The 19,612-nt window shown below is 38.2% G+C and overlaps 1 protein-coding gene across 1 annotated transcript; it reads left to right on the forward strand.

Annotated features, from left to right (window-relative positions):
* The first annotated feature begins 6,088 nt into the window (after positions 1-6,088).
* Positions 6,089-18,105, forward strand: LOC134848688 (probable Bax inhibitor 1). The gene is made up of 6 exons (XM_063866208.1): positions 6,089-6,559; positions 9,214-9,437; positions 9,654-9,780; positions 10,214-10,417; positions 17,260-17,332; positions 17,669-18,105. The coding sequence occupies exons 1-6, from the start codon at positions 6,495-6,497 to the stop codon at positions 17,696-17,698; spliced, it is 723 nt and encodes a 240-aa protein (XP_063722278.1). The 5' UTR covers positions 6,089-6,494; the 3' UTR covers positions 17,699-18,105.
* Positions 18,106-19,612: the final 1,507 nt, after the last annotated feature.

Here is a 19,612-nt window from a genome sequence, read left to right on the forward strand (position 1 = left end):
GTTATTTGCCGAGAAATATCTCTTATTAATTTAACGAATTTGGATTCAATTATTTTCGTTTGGAGATTAGCGTCCATACACAGTTAGGGCCCGTCTTTTACTGAAAGATATTTGGAAAATCAGTGGTCAAAGTTGGGGTTGGGACGACGAATTGCCAGAAGACATAAGAGATAAGTTTCTCGAGTGGCACTCCGGTCTCCCTCTCTTGGAACAATTGACTATTCCCCGTTGTTACTTCACAGAGCTTGTTGATCAAATTGAGCTCCACATGTTCGGTGATAGCTCGCAGGACGTTTTCTGTGCTGTTGGATTTTTGCGTGCGCGACTCGCGAGCTCGCATAAAACTCAAATATCCTTCATCTTTGGTAAAGCTCGCGTTGCGCCCATGAAAGCGCTATCTATACCGAAGCTAGAGCTTCAAGCTGCTCTGCTCGCCACACGACTAAAAGATGATATACTGACCGCCCTTACCGTCTCAATTAATCATGTCTTTATGTGGACAGATAGTACAACAGTTTTGCAGTGGCTAAACTCCACTGAAAAATTACCTGTATTCGTCGCTAATCGTGTCGGCGAAATCCTCGAGTCGACCACTTTTGATGAGTGGCACCATGTTCTGAGCGGCGATAATCCAGCTGATACCGGTACGCGGGGGATTTCTTCGGAAGCCCTCAAGGATAGCAGCTGGGTTATTGGTCCGAGCATTCTCAGGACTACTGATTGGCCGTTTATACCCGACGAACGTGTAATCAATAAAATTCGTTTGAAGGGTCCTTCTTGTGATGTTGATAATTGCTTGGAGACATCATCTTCCTTCGTCACCGATGTCACATCAATCAAACATCCCGAACACGGGTTCAATTGGGAAAGGTTCAGTTCCTTTACAAGATATAAACGAGTAGTCGCTTTTATGTTGAGGGTGTTGCCTTCACATAAGCATTTTCGTGGTAAAGACTTACGAATCACCGACCCTACTGAACTTGATATTGCAGAAAGCAAACTGATTCATCTTGCTCAGATGGAATCCTTTCCCGTTGAGTTAAAAACACTCACCGCTGGCAAACCTATTAAAAATAGTAGTAAAATTGCCACATACTCGCCATTTATCGGTCCCACTGGAATCATTCGTTCCACCGGACGGATTGTGCGCTTAGTGGATACCGCGTTTGATACTAAGCACCCAATAATACTCGACGCCCGACATACCTTAGTTCGTTTGTTGGCCCGCAGCCTCCACCATAAGCATTTTCATCAAGGATTAGATTACATGCGCTCCGTTTTAAATATGAAATATGCAATACTTGGGTTGCGTCGACTACTTCGGTCTATCGAAAATCAATGTGTGACATGCCGTAAACGCAAAGCATGCACCATCCAGCCAATTATGTCCGATTTACCTGTCGAACGTCTCGGATATAAGCAACCACCCTTCAATCATACGGGTGTGGATTACTTTGGACCGCTTTACGTTCCGGTTCGCAGAAGCACGGAAAAAAGATGGGGATTCCTTTTTACTTGCCTCACCACCAGGGCTGTACACCTTGAGATTGTACCATCTCTGGACACCAGTTCGTGTGTCATGGGCATTGAACGGTTCGTTGCGCGCCGTGGTACACCAAGCACAATCTGGTCGGATAATGGCACGAACTTCGTTGGTGCGGAAAAGGAATTACTTGCCTGCATCAAGAGCTGGAATGGCATGGCTCCGACCATTTTTGCACATAAAGGTGTTACGTGGAAATTTAACCCGCCAGGCGCACCCCATCATGGCGGCTCCTGGGAACGCCTCGTCCGAAGCGTGAAGCGCGTGCTGTACGATATCCTAGGCAGTAGGCGAGTCACTGAAGAGGTGTTAGGAACAACACTCTGCTTAGTTGAACAGGCTTTGAATTCGAGGCCAATCACTCCCGTTAGTACCGATCCACGTGAGTTAGAAGCGTTAACCCCAAACCATTTTTTGCTTGGACAACATGCCACAAGCTTTCCTTCGCTTTTACCCGGGGAGCACTTCGATCACAAGAAAAGGTACGTGCGAGCGCAGTCATATGCTAACGCGATTTGGTCTCGTTGGCTTCGAGAATATGTTCCCTCGCTGAATAAACGTGTCAAGTGGCACACTCATTCTGACTTCACTCTTAAAACAGGCGATCTCGTGTGGGTGATTGAGCCCGATAGTCCGCGTGGGTACTACCCTCTCGCCCGAATCGTCAAGCTAAACTACGGCCAGGACGGTTGCGCCCGATCCGCCCTTGTCAGGACCGCAACCCGTGAAGTCACGCGGCCGACCGTTAAGCTCGCTCCGGTTCTTCCTTCTTCAGGGGGGGAGGATGTTGCAATGCAAATGTAGAATAAAACAAGAGTATAGATGCATATAAAATAAGCACAGTTGGCCAAGCGGACTAAGGCAAAGTAAGCTAACGCCGATTATATGTGTGAAATAACAGTTGACGTAGGTTCGAGTCCCCCACCTGCCCATGTATTAATATACTAAAAACGGGGGTTACTTCCTATTTTAACTGTTTTTTGGTTCTAATTCGGTTCAGCCTTGATTAAGGTTGACCGCCAAAAAGAGCAATTTGTCTCAAGGACATTACCGACCGGTTCTTGTGGCTAGCTTGCGCCGATTTGTACCAAAAACTGGCAGATGATAAAAATGTTATATGATGTTCAGATCAATAGAAATAATGCCGAAATTAATTTATTGACCGAGTTATTTGCCGAGAAATATCTCTTATTAATTTAACGAATTTGGATCAGTTTTGGAGATTAGCGAGCATATGGGAGAAGTGGAATAAATATAAATATTTTTAAGAGACATGAGCGTAGTGAATACTCTTATGTAGGTCTTGTGCTTTTTTGTTTTAAGATTTGCTTTTAAGCGGTTTGACTTTTGATATCTTTTTCAGTTCAGTTTTTTTTGTTGAAAGGAAAGAAGTCTCCACTATCGAACAGCAAAGTAAAAAGATCACAAAAAACGTGCTCGACTTCTAGTTTAGAAAGTGGAATTTAATCTGCAGATTTCCCAGATGAATAAAAATTTATCTATTGATCCAGTTTTTTCAAATTGGATTAATTTTATTTGTTTTTAGAGGTCAGATTTCTTCAAGACCATATGTTTTTTTCTTTGGAGTTCAAAATTTGAAGTTTTTCAAAAAAAACACGTCAGTTTTTTTTCTTTTCTTGAGTTCATTACTCTTTTCCAACTGTCCGTTGGCTATGTTTTCATTTTCCCCCGTTTTGATTGTCACCTACAAAATACAAATCAATTTTTTGTATATTTTTCAGTTTTCCCATTTATTTTCAAGCTAAGTAAAACTTTCCGCTAGAAATGAACAATTTTAAATGGGTGCCTGTTTTTTGACTGCATAGCTTCCGATTTTATTTTCGTTTTAAGTTATTCAGCTTATTTTCTAGTACTTAAGCGTCTGATTCTTAGATTTGTTAGAGTCAGGCTATTTCATTATAAATTCATGGTAGTGGCGTAGAGGTTTCGGTTTCTTCCAGATGCGACTAAATATTTTGAGAAAAATCTATAAATTTCTCTACTTTTACCATTTTTTTTCGTTTTTCTTTGTTTCGGCTCATTTTCTATCGGCTTTGCGTCGTTTGAAAACCAAAAAGTTCATGTGTGCGTTGAAAAAAAGTTTATGTGTGCGTTCAGTTTTTTAGTCTAATTTGAAATTTTTCAGCTCAAAGGGTTATATGCTCAGGTATTTTGAACTTTTATTGTTTAGTGAGTCTCCTTTTTTCCTTTGCAGATTTTAACTTGTATTTTCTTGGTTTGTCTCTGTTTCAAAACTAGTTTTATTCGTGTTGATAGATCTAATTTTTTCGGCATTTTCGATTTTTTATCGATTGTTTTTCCTGTTTTTCTCGTTTTTTTTCTTGTTTTATCGCAAGTGGTACTAAGCTCCGCGTCTTTCCGTATTTACACAAGCAAAGCTTGTGTGATATTACGGACTCTCTTTTTTCCCAACCTAAGTCGCAAATATTATTGCTCTTTTTGAAAGTACTCTTTTATTGCAATATATGCATAAGATCAATAACCAGCGATTAAGTACAGCAAATGCTAAGGATATCAACACACACTATTGTATTACAAATAGCACTTTAGCTTCAAGGTGTTATGGTTCTGTAGCGTAGAAGGAAGGAGACCAGCAGCAAAATAGGAGGGTTCGAACTTCAGCAGGGTCGCATGTTTTTAATGAACTTTTTCGTATATTAGTTAAAATGCGTCCGCTCTATAAATTGAGGCATGTTAGTTGGTTTATTTATTTTCAAATTGGCTGGTACTGCAAATGCGTCATAATTGGCTTGCGTCACTTAGAAATTATGTAGACTCATAATTGGCGTGCGCCATTTAAGAAATTTTCTAGACTCAAACTTTTACTCATTCAGTTTTTCTCAGTAGCGTTGTCGGTCACATTTTTGCTTGTGTATGCGAAGTGCAACTTCGGGTCTGTGTTTTTTTTAAATTTTTGCTGATCTTTTTCTACAATATCACTATGCAAGTATCGCATGAGAATCAAAATTTAAGATATTTTTAATTTGATTCTTTCAGTATATATATATTTTTTTCAAGAAAACTTCAACGAATTCATTTTTTCAATTTTTTTTCATAGTCATGAACGTAGTGGAGACTCTTATGTAGGTCTTGGTGATTTTTTACTGTTTTTTTTTTCAGAAAAAGTTAAAATTTGTTCGCGCTTTGTTTTTTTTGCGGTTTGAATTGTGATTTCTTTTCAACTTGAGTGCATGTCTATTGTTAAAAGGAAGGCAAACTCCACTATCGAATAGCAAAAAGGTAAATGTCGCGAAAAACTTGATCAACTTCTAGTTTTGAATGTGAAATTTAGTTATCATAATTCCAGCGAAATAAGATCTTTACCTATTGATTCAGTTCAAAGAGGTTTAAGGCCACCTATTTTTTTCTTTTAAGTTCGAAAGTTTCAAAATAAGTAATTTTTTTGTTTCTTTGCGTTCATTACTCTTTTCCAACTGTCTGTTGGCTATGTTGTTATTTGGTGATGAAATAAATCAATCAATGAATCAAACATCTGTTTATTTATATGATCGCAATCATGAAAAAAGTACTCAATTTTTTCTTTAGATCCTAATTGATTGGCCCGAGTTGAAGTATTTTGGGGTCTTATGCACTAAACGGCCCAAAATCAATTTTTCTACATCGTAAGCTGGAAATTATTCGATCAAATTTGATTGGGTAATTTTAGCCAATCAAATTCAAGTTACACAGTCAGGCATTCCGATCAGCTTTTCTAGCAGATAAAAATATTAGCCGAAATTGCCAAAAAGGTAGAATTTTGAGTCAAATTATCAAATTAATTTTGAGTCACTTGTGAAACCTTGCGCAGACAAGCAAAATTCAGTAAAATGGCTTGACAAAACAAAATTCAATTGAAATGGCAGAAAATGTCGATGGAACTTGATTGGATAATTAGCCAATCAAATTCATCCGCATTAATTTCAGTTCAAGATATGTAGAAATAAGGAAAATGGGCCGTTTAGTGCATAAGATCCGTATTTTGTTTGAAGTGGCATTATAGCAGTTTTTCTTTTGAGTTTTTTCAAAAGATTTTTGACAATTATTTTTGTATCGCAACTGAATCTTGACTACTGGAATACTTTGAAGTTTTTAATGTTAAGTATACCGCAATTTTAACAGTTAAAGTTTTCTAAGCCGAAACTGCCATATATTTTTGTGTCGCAAGTGGTGGGTACGAAGCTCTGCTTCGTCTCTGTGTTTCAACTGTTTTTGTTTTGAATGAAATAACTGATGTTTTGTTGTTTTTCGTCTATTTTATCGGAGGTCGGATTAAATAAAAATACTTCGTGTCTTGTTACTATTGGCTGTGCTTAAAACACACCGACAATTGTTCTTTTATCTGACTAGTCTTACCATAATTCTTCAACTAAATAGTATTTTATATACACAACAGTGTGGTAAGATTGTAAAAGAAAGCAGTGGTTTCTTCCATTTCTACACAACATGAATCAACGGACGATTTGGTCGTGCGTGCTATGTTAAGAATAACGTCATTTGATTTTAGAGATATGACGACATTGCACAAATAAGAATTCAAGTAAAATAGTGTCCAGCAAATGAGACGACGGCTGTTAAGACGACAACCGTTTTTGATGGGATTAAGACGACCCTACACATAGCAATTCGAGCAGTTCATTTTAAATGTTTTAACGCGCATTTGTCGTTTGAAGGTCTTGTCGTCTTAATATCATATCGTCTTCTTTACCTAGCACCAAGTGAAATACTGCAACCATCATATCAGCGCACCATTTTGCATCTATGTGCTTACATATTGTATTGAAATTACACAGAAGCTCAGAATAAAAGCAGAAAATTAATAGACAGCCTGTTTCATTCAAAAAAAATATCAAACACTTTATTATATTCTGCGTCTTTTGGTGGAAATATTTGGTGTTGTTTTTTTAGTTACGTGTTTTCTTCAGATACAAAAATGGATTTCTTTTCGGGAAACCGATACCAATTCAAGCTCGACAAATGCCTCAGCTTCACTCAACTGTAAGTTAGAAAATTGTTTCACTAGTTATTGGGTCCCACTGATCACTCTTGTATGACATCGTGCAGAGTTACTGCAGCTAGCTCTGAAAAATTATTGTTGGAATCGGATTTTTTGTGTGCAAAATCAGTGAAACCAATAGAAGTAGAACGAGAATGTAGTTATATTAAAACCTTTTCACTGATTTGATTGATTTCATTCATTCAATACCAGGATTGCTTCCGTGTCATTTACACCACGGAGGATAGCATAGATTTGTAACATATATAGGTCGCGATGATTCCCAGCAAATTCCAAGAGCCTATTTTTTTTCTCGGAAATTCGAAAGTTGAGATTCACAGACCGCTTGTCTAAAAAGCAGGCTCCACAACAACTTCAATTCAACTAGTTGTTATTGTTCTGGCGCAAAAATGGAAATGGAAATCTGAGCGTCCTCGTGGGGCGGATTTAGGGGGGTTTGCAGACCCCCCTCCCCCCACTCAGGGACTTGAGACTCTGCCGACCCAAAGGGTCCCCCCTTGTACAATTCTGAGATATACATTTTTGGCTTACTGACCCTAAAAATTTACTTAAGGCGGCTTTGGCGCCAGTGTTTTATAATTATGAGGGAAAATGCGCGCCGAAAAAACGCAAATTTGTGGTCAACATTTTCCAAAAAATGCCATTTTGGTGTTTTTAAAAATTTAGCTTGCTGCGAAAAAATTTTGACCAAAGCAGGGTCTTCAGTGCTTTGTGAGAGCTCGGAAAATCAATTTAGGCAAGCTAAAAAAAAAGACTCAATATTTTTAAAAAGATGTTGAAATCCCCCCCCCCCCCCCCCCCCCCTCGAGAAAATCCTAGATTCGCCCCTGGCGTCACCTTTTAAGGCTATTTTTTTTAACTTCTTCGGTTTTCTTGTCAAGATGACTTCTCATTTTGACTTTTGATTTATACATTTTTTTCAGCATCTGGATCATTTGAACATCTTAAGATTTGCCTATCAATCGCGCCTTAAATTAGCCTTAAAATTTTGACCAAAAAATTGCGTTTTTTCAGCCCCCCCCCCCCCCGCTCTCAAAATTAGTATATTGGCGCCCTTAGAAAATTTTTAGGGTCCGTTATCAATGGATATCTACAAAGGAAGTGTAATTGTAATCGGGAATTACACTTTTTTCCTTGAAAAAAATTTAGTAACCGGTCCCAATTGATCTAGTGGCAAAGCCAGGCTCAGGCTCTAAACCCTCCTCCCCCCCCCCTCCCACCTCACACGAGCATCAGTTTTATGGTTTTAAGAGTATTCATTCAAGGTTGATTATGAAGACCAAAAATGTTTGTCATGGCCTGATTAGTCTGCATGTCAATTTTCGTGACAATTGGAAAATATGAACAGTTATTTTATTTATAAAAATTTGCAGGTGGGGGAAAGGAAAAGAGCCCAAAGCGCTTGCACTGAGGTCCTAAGATCTGCGGCATGAATACCGGTCGAGCATCGTCTTTTTTTCGATATGTATGGAAATTGAATTTTCATTTGGAAAATTTTAATGTTCGACTACGTGTTCGCTTACTTTTTCATCGGCTTTGTTTCTAAAGCGCGGACTTATATGCTGGTTTAAGCAATTCTTATTGGAATTCGTTCTGTCATATGTAAATTTATCAACTCTGACTTAGTGCTATTGTTTTTAAGAGTTTTCTGCTTAAATTCTGCTTGATGTTATATCGGCCGAGTCACCTCATTTTGCATCGTTTGAATGGAAAAAAATAAGTAAGTGTTGTCTTTCAGGACGAGTGGGGCCTGAAAACTTCGAATTTCAAATAATATATTTTAAAAATTTCTAGACAACTTGTTTGGCTCAACTGGTGTTTGCCGAATATTTCTAGGCTTATTTTGAATGCTCATTTAACGGCATAGATTGTGTTTCTCGACTTGCTTTTCTGAAATTGAACAGCACTCGAGACAAAATAAACGAGACAAACAAATAATTTTTCCAAATCATTTTTGTCTTAGTGACGTCCTTCTCATTTTCTATCCGCTATCTTGCAGTGATACGTTGGTGTGGTATCGCAAGTGTTGCAGAGCTCCGCTTCGTCTCTGTGGTTATGTTTAAAATCTGTTCTTTTTACAATATGCATTTCAAAGTGCGCTGAAGATATAGTTTGAAGAAATTGATTTAATGGAATTGGAATTATTCATCAGTTATATAATCAACAAATCAATTGCTTTTAAGTAAGTTTGATATAAGATTATTTAAAAATAGCAATTAGATTAAATAAACTTGGGATAGCAAGTGTGTTGCAACTGGGTAGACCTTTTTCCCCGTAGAACTTTGTTCACAGGTATCTTCTCCTGGCCTCTGTTGGAAATACTGCAAAGACATATTTTTAGCATGTTAGCTTTTTAAATATCCAACCTACTCGAGTTTTGCTTTCTACTGTGATTGTAATTTAACTAACTCGATTTGAAAAAGGGACTTGATTTTTTTTTCATTTTTATCGCTTCGCTTGTGTGAGTGAAATTACTTTTCGGAAAAATCCATATTTCTCGTCCCTTATTTGATATGGGTAGGGACAAAATTGTACGGTTGATATGAAAGCCACCCTAAAATAAGGGGAATCAAGTAAAGTTCGCACCAAATATATCTGTTAGTTTCTCCTAAACTACATTCGGTTTCTGTTCAAGATCTAAGGGGGCCAAGAGCCATCTGAAGAATGTCTATGCGTGCATGACCCTGTGTCTGCTGGCAGCAGTGGCTGGCTCTGTGATGTATCTGCAGTGGATGCGTCTGGCTGGATTCCTACCCCTCGTCGGGTCCATCGGATCACTCCTCTATTTGGGGGCCACCTCCTCTCCCGGACTCAGCCAGAAGAGAGTGGGCGCACTGGGACTGTTCGGATTCTGCAATGGTTAGTTGACTTCTATGGTCAAATTATTCACTTAAATCTCCATTCGCTTCGTTCGTTTCTCTTTTCATCGTATTTGATCGGTTAAGTGGAAATCGGAAAGTGCAAATACATGGCCATTTGGTTGCTGACATGTAGTAATTGAATTGCCAATTAGTTCTTAAAACCTTTATTTTGTCACAGTTTTGTTTATGTGTAATCTCTTTTTGTCTGTTTTAGGTCTGTCGCTGGGTCCGTTGTTGGACTCTGTGATTGAGCTGAACCCGGCCATAGTGGTCACTGCCCTGCTCTACTCCTCCTTCCTCTTCCTCTCTCTCACACTCGCCGCACTCTACTGTCAGAAGAGGTGAAACACACTTACAGAAAAAAAATACTGTAAAAACATAGAAAAATTAAACATACGCCTAAGCAATGAGAAGAACAGCACCAATGTCTAGAAAGCAGTGTTTTTAGAATGGTAACAAGAGGAAAATATGGTCATGAAAAAAACTTTGGTATCGTTTTCATGATTTGAGCGAAAATTGTCTATCAGGAAGTTATAGATTTTGTCTATCAATATTATTTCAAAGCGTTTAATCTCGTTTTAATGGACATGTAAGCGTAATTTATTTAATTAATTAGAAACTTAGTTTAGAGTTTCCAAAAGGAGTATTTTATTGTTTCTATTGCGCAATGTGTATCTACTCTAGGCTGATAGAAACGCCATCGATTTATATTGGATAATTTACATGCATAATTGAGTTTCCAAGATGGTGACTGTTCTTGTTTCTGTTGCATAGGTCCCTGCTGTACCTGGGGGGCTTTCTGATGGCCGCCCTGAACATCATGTTCTGGAGCAGCATGTTGAGGATGTTGTTCGGAGTGCGTCTGCTGGGAGGTGTGGAACTTTATCTGGGACTGGCAGTGTTCTGTGGATTCATCCTCTTCGACACCCAGATGATCATCTACCGATTCGAGGACTGTGGCGAGAAGGACTTCATATGGCAAGATTTTTTGTTCAAACTGCCCCACTTGGGCTGAATTTCAAGTTGATGTTAATTTCTGTCTCAATCTTTATCTATCTATCTATCTATCTATCTATCTATCTATCTATCTATCTATCTATCTATCTATTATATATTTAAATGTGGGCTTCTCTATCTCGCCATGTTTACGCTTTTTCAACATTATTTTTGCAGGTTTAACAAAAGATTTTTTTTTCACGCTTAAGCTATATCGTATATTGCAATGCTTCAGAACTTTTTTCCATTTTCCTGTTTTAATTCGGTGTTTATCTCGAAATTGATAACCATATGGTGGGATGCTGCCAGGGTTTTCCCAGGGGTTGCGGTTTTTTTCCTCGAAAACGAATACCCGAATCCTTAAAGTTTATGTGATAAAAAGAATAATAGAAAAATAAAATCAAAAGTAGAGTTTTCAACCCTGCCGTTTGCTGCTGTCAGGGTATTCTCAGGGGCTGCAAATCTTGGCTCCAAATGTGACTGCTTAAATGCTTTTAGTTTCCGAGATGTTTACTTTTTTGATTCTTTTTATGTATGAAAGTTTTCAATTCTAGTGATGCGCTGTCAGAGTACTCTGAGGCCATGCAAATCTTGCCACCAAATATGCCTGCTTGAATCTTGCCGAGATATGTCATTTCATGATTTTTTCAAATATATTTCAGAAAACGTTTTAAAAAATGCAGGAACATTGAAATTCCCAACCCTGTAGTGTGGTGCTCTCAGTGTTATCTCAGTGGTTACAAGTCTTGCCTCCGAATGTGACTGCTCATGCCCTTCTAGCTTTAGAGATGAGTGACGTTTTTTCTGATTTTTCGAAACTTGAATTAAAAAATTTTGAAATTTCCAATTTTAATTTGGATTTCTCTCAGGGAACTCTCAAAGGTTGCAGATGTTGCCTCTAAATTTGGCTGCTCAAATCATTTTAGTATCCAAGATATCCCTGTTTTTACACCGAAGACTTTAGTCAAGGTGTTATGGTATCGTGTAACGGTTTTTTTTAATGTTGTCTGTTGTCAAGTGTCGACAAATAACGTCCACAGTTATCAATTATCATGTGGGCTGGACTATATCGCGCTATGTCACGTGATTGCGTATGTTTGTTTCTTTATTTGTTCATCTTTATTTATTTAATTATCTGTTCTTCTATTTATTTAATTATGTTTAGTTTCAATTCTTCCCTTGCCATTCTGAACAGGTGGTTACAAAGTTTTAGCTAGTCACTGTATGATTTTCTGCCAGCAGCTCAACTGGTCTGTGTATACTTGTATTAGGTACACAGTTTTTTTTCAACTGCTGTGTATACTTGTTTTAGGTACACTGTAGTTTCAATCAATTGATCTGTGTATACTTGTATTAGGTACACAGTTATTCTATTTCAACTTTTGTGTATACTTGTATTAGGTACACTGTAGTTTCAATCAACTGGTCTGTGTATACTTGTATTAGGTACACAGTTTTTTTTCAACTGCTGTGTATACTTGTATTAGGTACACTGTAGTTTCAATCAACTGATCTGTGTATACTTGTATTAGGTACACAGTTTTTCTATTTCAACTGCTGTGTATACTTGTATTAGGTACACTGTAGTTTCAATCAACTGGCCTGTGTATACTTGTATTAGGTACACAGTTTTTTTTCAACTGCTGTGTATACTTGTTTTAGGTACACTGTAGTTTCAATCAATTGATCTGTGTATACTTGTATTAGGTACACAGTTATTCTATTTCAACTTTTGTGTATACTTGTATTAGGTACACTGTAGTTTCAATCAACTGGTCTGTGTATACTTGTATTAGGTACACAGTTTTTTTTCAACTGCTGTGTATACTTGTATTAGGTACACTGTAGTTTCAATCAACTGATCTGTGTATACTTGTATTAGGTACACAGTTTTTCTATTTCAACTGCTGTGTATACTTGTATTAGGTACACTGTAGTTTCAATCAACTGTCCTGTGTATACTTGTATTGGGTACACAGTTTTTTTTCAACTGCTGTGTATACTTGTATTAGGTACACTGTAGTTTCAATCAACTGGTCTGTGTATACTTGTATTAGGTACACAGTTTTTCTATTTCAACTGCTGTGTATACTTGTATTAGGTACACTGTAGTTTCAATCAACTGATCGTGTATACTTGTATTAGGTACACAGTTTCTTTAGTTTAACTGATCTGTGTATACTTGTAATAGGTACACTGTAGTTTCAATTAACTGGTCTGTGTATACTTGTATTAGGTACAGTTTTTTTTCAACTGCTGTGTATACTTGTTTTAGGTACACTGTAGTTTCAATCAATTGATCTGTGTATACTTGTATTAGGTACACAGTTATTCTATTTCAACTTTTGTGTATACTTGTATTAGGTACACTGTAGTTTCAATCAACTGGTCTGTGTATACTTGTATTAGGTACACAGTTTTTTTTCAACTGCTGTGTATACTTGTATTAGGTACACTGTAGTTTCAATCAATTGATCTGTGTATACTTGTATTAGGTACACAGTTTTTCTATTTCAACTGCTGTGTATACTTGTATTAGGTACACTGTAGTTTCAATCAACTGGTCTGTGTATACTTGTATTAGGTACACAGTTTTTTTTCAACTGCTGTGTATACTTGTATTAGGTACACTGTAGTTTCAATCAACTGGTCTGTGTATACTTGTATTAGGTACACAGTTTTTCTATTTCAACTGCTGTGTATACTTGTATTAGGTACACTGTAGTTTCAATCAACTGATCGTGTATACTTGTATTAGGTACACAGTTTCTTTAGTTTAACTGATCTGTGTATACTTGTAATAGGTACACTGTAGTTTCAATTAACTGGTCTGTGTATACTTGTATTAGGTGTAAAACAGGAGGCGTTTTGCTACACATACAAACACAATCTTTTGTATTTTATTATAGCTATAGAAATTGATCTACAATGCGTAAGTACGACATTTAGTTCTACGATTGTTATTTCAGGTCCTTTGTCAATATTTCAGGCTTTGTCAATATAGCAAAATTTTGGTGTATATATGTGTTAGTAAGATTTTTAGTTCTACAACGTTTATTCAGGCTCTTTGTCGATATAGCAAAATATTGGTGTATACATGTGTTAGTACGATTTTAGCTCTAGAATTGTTATTTCAGGCTCTTCGTCAATATAGCAATATTTTAGCGTATACATGTGTTAGTACCATTTTTAGTTCTCGAACTGTTATTTTATGATCTATGTCAGTATATCAAAATTTTAGTGTATACATGTGTTATTACGATTTTTAGTTCTCGAACTGTTATTTCATGATCTTTGTCAATATATCAAAATTTTATTGTATACATGTGTTAGTACCATTTTTAGTTCTCGAACTGTTATTCCATGATCTTTGTCAATATAGCAAAATTTTGGTGTATACATGTGTTAGTACGATTTTTAGCTCTAGAACTGTTATTCCATGATCTTTGTCAATATAGCAAAAATTTGACGTATACATGTGTTAGTACGATTTTTAGCTCTCGAACTGTTATTTCATGATCTTTGCCAATATAGCAAAATTTTGGTGTATACATGTGTTCGTACGATTTTTAGCTCACGAACTGTTATTTCAGGCTCTTTGTCAATATAGTAAAAATTTTGGTGTATACATGTGTTAGTACGATTTTTAGTTCTAGAAGTGTTATTTTATGATCTTCGTTGATATATCAAAAATTTAACCTATACATGTGTTAGTACGATTTTTAGTTCTAGAACTGTTATTTCAGGCTCTTTCTCGATACCGCAAAATTTTGGTGTATACATGTATTAGTACGATTTTTTTGTTCTAGAACTGTTATTCTTCAATTATTAGTTGTTCAAGTTGTTTGGTTTTTGCTTCAGTTTCTATGCCTTCGGTGTATTGCGCGTAGCGCCTATGTTTAGGATTGTTTGATAGGTTTGAAAACAAACTTAAATTTAAAAAAACTTTGGTTGAAATTCTCAGTGATAGGGTGGGGTGCTGTAAATGCACTCTCAGGTGGCTTATATCTGGATTTCAAATATGACTGCTCAGCGCCTTTCGCTTTTCTAGATATGACGCTCTAATGATTTTTCAATAGTGTTTTTATTCAGAAAAATTTTTATCACAATTTGCATTAGTCAACCCTCTGGTGGGATGTCAAGTTACTACCAACAATAGCAGATGTGACCTCAACCTTAACGTTCTCGCTCATTTTTTTTGAGAATTTTCCCGAATGGTATTTCAAAGTTACAACTGAGAAAAAAGAGTCTGATGCTGGATTAAACTATTGACGACAGCTTTGAGTCATTTTTTATATGGAAAGTGCAGTTGTATGCTGTCGGCCATTTTAGCATTTTATTTTTGAGTTGAAAATACAAAGATCTGAAACCCATAGTTTGGAGATTTTACCATCTATTATATGTTTGAATGCGTCTGCGAGGAGTGGCTTGGCAGGCAGGGTATATCAGGGGAGAGCGAGAGAGGCACGGCAGCGCAGAGCCGGGTGAGGAGGATGGTAGGGCCAGAAGGGGCAAGGCCAGGTAGAGGAGCGCAGGACGAGGCGGGCAAGGCCAGGTAGGGAAGCGCAATTCAAGCAGGAACATGCAAGGCAAGAAAACAGTGCACGGGGCGAGGTTTGGCAAGGCAGGATAGGGCAGCGCGGGGCAAGGTATGGCAGTTAGAGGAGGTTCAGAGGAGTGGCTTGGCAGGCAGGGTATATCAGGGGAGAGCGAGAGAGGCACGGCAGCGCAGAGCCGGGTGAGGAGGATGGTAGGGCCAGAAGGGGCAAGGCCAGGTAGAGGAGCGCAGGACGAGGCGGGCAAGGCCAGGTAGGGAAGCGCAATTCAAGCAGGAACATGCAAGGCAAGAAAACAGTGCACGGGGCGAGGTTTGGCAAGGCAGGATAGGGCAGCGCGGGGCAAGGTATGGCAGTTAGAGGAGGTTCAGAGTAGGGCAGGACAAGGCAAGGCAGGGCAAGGTACGGAGGAGCTGAGTAGGGCAGCGCAAAGCAAGGCAGGGCAAGGAGTGACAATTTCTGGTAGGGCAGCGCATGGTGAGAGAGCGAGCCAGAGTAGGGCCGTGCAGAACGACAGGGTAGAGCCAAGGTTCAAGACAGGGTAGCGTAGCGCAGAGCGAGGATGTGCAAAGGGCACATGACCGGGCGAGGAGAGGCGAGGCAGGGCAGCACACAGTAAGGCCAGAAGCAACGCTTTATCTAGCCATCTATCATCCGCTCATCCATCCTACCAGCAATATGTCAAGCCATCCATCCAACCATCTATCCGTTCGTGCTATTACCCAACCATCTACCTATTCTTTCATGCATCAATCTATCTATCCATCCAGCCAGAAATCCATCCAGTCATCTATCCGGTCATCCCTCCATCCATTCATCTATCTAGCCATCCATTTTCTGTTTGTTCATCTATCCAACCAGCAATATATGAAGCCATCCATCCAACCATTCATCCATCCATCCATCAAAAAATATTTTCGTTCTTTCCAGTCATCCGTCCAGCCAACCATCTAGCAATCAAACCCTTTGTCTATCCAGCCGTTTATCCAACTATCCGCCCATGAAACCATCCATCCGGGCATCGATTCAGCCATCCATCAAACATCTTTCCTTTGCCATTTCTTTTGACCGTCTTTTCATCCATCCATCCAACCGGCAAGCCATCTATTCAATCAATCATACATTCTTACACCCTGCCATTCATCCAACTATCTGTCCAATAAACCATCCATCCATCCCGGCATCGTTTCAGCCATCCATCAAACCATAATCCCGTCGTCAGTTATTACCGTCAATTCATCCGTTCATCCATTCAACCACCAATCCATCAAGTCATCCATTCAACCATCCTTTTTTAACCCCAGCGATTTGTCCGGCCATCTTTCCATCCATCAAGCCATCTCTCTATCTATCCTTTATTCATCCGACCATCCATTTAACCAGCAATCCATCCAGCCATCCATCGCACATCAATCCAACGGGCCTGCTTCCAGTCCATTTATCATTCCCCGCAATCCCTATTTCCAGCCAGCCATGCATCCTTCCATTGTCTCAGCCATCCATGCATCAAGGCATTATTTATCACCTATGCATGCAACCAGCAATTCATCAAGCCACTATCCATCTAGCAAGACATCATTTATTCAGTTATCCATCGTTCCAATCAGCATTTTCTCCATCTAGTCATCGATCCATCCCTGCATCCATCCTACCAGCCCTCCCTCCATTGATTCATCCATCAGCTATCAATCCAGCCATCCATCGATACATCAGCCATCCATCCGTTCGAGTTCGAACATCCAACCAGCCAGCCATCTATTCGGCAATTCCAGAACTTTTTTTCCGTTTAAAATAAATGCTGTCATTTCCAGGAGCAGCTTTATTATTTTAACCTAAATTTGAGCAAATTCTTGTGGTTAATTTTGCTACCACTGGGCGTGGCGACTATAGAAGGAGTGAGAAAGAGCTATGGACTAGATCGGTTTTCTTCTTCTCGGTTATATAGGTATTCGAAGGAAAGCGCGCAGAGAATCGACTTAAAATACAGTTTCATTCCTTTCATCTGTCTGTATTTCGAAAACATGATCTAAAAATAGCGCTCAGATAAACTTATATGAAATTTAAAAAATCGAAGGACTTCTATTGATCAGCACCTTTTATTGTGATATTCTTATATACGTATGACCTGTTTGATGTTACCCTTTACCTTTCATCCATAAATTAAAGTGGAGCACCGATCGAACTATTTTATTTGCTCAGTTTTGTATCTTGTCGTACTGGTGTTTCTTGCAACATAATCAGAGCTAATATTTGTTTTGTTTTGTTTAGGCATTCGGTGGATTTGTTCCTCGACTTCATCAACGTCTTTGTGCGCATCCTCATCATCCTCTCTAAGAAAGAGGTGAGCGAAGTTTTTTTCTGCATATAAAAATTATTATTGCGTGACCAATAAAGATACGAAGTTTTCTTCGAATTCTCATTTTGGGTTTTCCACAGCTTAGCTTCACCGTGATTTGCTTCGATATTTGAAACCTTTTCTGGAGTTGAAATGGTCTAACGAGCAATCAAGACTTTGTTTGGATTCGTATTCAACTTCAATTTAACCGATTAAGCCATTTAGTTTCTTTTTTGAGTTGTGATTTTGGGTGGATTAAATAAAGAGCCCAGTTATTTCCAAAGAACACGATTAATATAAACATAATTTTATTTCCTGTTTCCAACTTGGTAGTGTTTACAGGAGCGCAAAGGAAACAGCAAACGTCGTTAAAGATGTGAGAACATGAACTAAAACAACTACGATGCCGAAGGAAGAGCATCGACAAATCGTCAAACTGGTCCTCATACTTGAACTTGAACTCAATCATTCAATACTAAATACGTATATACAGATGATGCTGTAACTCTAAATTGTAATAATCGGTTGATGCAACTTTTTTGTATTAAAAACAAATTTGAAGAATATGCACAAATGTCTTTGTTGCATCATGCCTAATGAATAGCTTAACCATTAGCAAGTGCTTGACAAATAAAACTGTGACATGCTTAGACTCTTTAGATATATGATTCCTTTCGGTGTACATGTTTCCCTTTTCAAGAGGATTTTACTGTTGCTTCTTTGAATACCGACTTGTGAACCGACAAGGTAATTAAAAACGGAGGCATCCTTCAGCTGTAGCTATTTTTAAAATTCTGCCAAATCGATACAAATTTTAACGGAGGATATTCAACTACACAAGGTCTATATAACATAATTGCATAAGAGTGACCAACGATGTCGCGTCAACGTTTTGCGAGCTTGTCAGAAGAGGCTAGCGCTCCATGGGAAACTTAGTAGAGCCGGTTGACGCGGCTAAGCGTACTTGTCGGAGACCGTGAACCGTCAACTACAAGACAAACTTCCTGTTTCTTTAGGACTGTTTAGCTTAGTTTTTAGAATGTTAGAATGGAGATAATTTTTTCGGCTTCATCGCCTACCACCATCTTAAGAAACGAAGAAACTAAATTGCACAATTATCATTCCGATTTTCGAAGGTCACGAAATACCTAAGCTCGAGTTATTTTTGGCAAAATAGTGACTAGCCTAAAATTTCTGAAAGCGAAATTCTCAATTAGCAAACAAATACTGAATTTCAAACAATTTTGAAGGTAGAATCATAACTTTCCAATCATGCAGAAGCTTTCCTTGACAGATTTTTTATTTTTTTTTTCGTAATTTTGAAAACTACCCGTACAAATCAGATGTTACGTTCAACCCAAAGAACAATTGAGGGAAGCTCACCTGCATATGCGGCTCTGCCCAATTTTCCGAATACAAAAACTTTGCCTATGGAGAAATCGTATTTCGATTTTTTGACCGTTTTTTTTTTTGAAAATTAAATTTACTTTTCCCGAAACTTCTCTACGAAATAAGAGTTTGTGTATTGAATCAAAATAACAGGTTTTTAAACAAGCAAAACTTGTGAGATAGTATCAACTCTCTTTTTCGAGCCTAAGTCGCAAATATAACTGTTCGTTAGGAAAGTGCTCATTTTCATCAATAACCAGCTATTAAGTACAGGCAATGCTAAGGATATTAACGCAGACTATTAAATTACCAATAGCACTTTAGCTTCAAGGTATCATGGATCTGTAGCGTAGAGGTGGGGACGGAGACCAGCAACAAAATAATAGGGTTCCAACCTAGTCAATGGCGGACGTTTTTAATCAACTTTTTCGTAAACAAGTTATAAATTGAGGCATGTAAGTTGGTAAATTTGACAAGCTTTTTTTTCCAAATTGAATGTTACTGCTAATGCGTTGCGTCTTGATTGGATTGCATGCATCACTTAGCATTTATGTGGACTCATAATTGGCGTGTGTCACTTAAGAAATTTTGTAGACTGAAAAATTCTTTCATTCAGTTTTTCCCAGCAGCGGTATCGGTCGGATTTTTGCTTTTCTATGCCAAGTGCAACTTCGCCGCTCTCTTTAATTTTTTTTGCGTAAGTTACTACCCACAGCAATTTTGTACACAAAAAAACTATGGTTCTCAGAAAAATCAAATCTGATTCATTGACTAATTTTTGGAATCTTTTCAACTTTTCTGCTACATTCACAGAGCAAACATTTTTGGTTTCATGGTTGAAACAGATTATAGGAATCTCCCCTGCTTAATTGGCTACGCCCCGCCCAATTTTTTTTA

This window comes from Symsagittifera roscoffensis, chromosome 1 (genome assembly GCF_963678635.1).
Source record: "Symsagittifera roscoffensis chromosome 1, txSymRosc1.1, whole genome shotgun sequence".
Taxonomy (NCBI): domain Eukaryota; kingdom Metazoa; phylum Xenacoelomorpha; order Acoela; family Convolutidae; genus Symsagittifera; species Symsagittifera roscoffensis.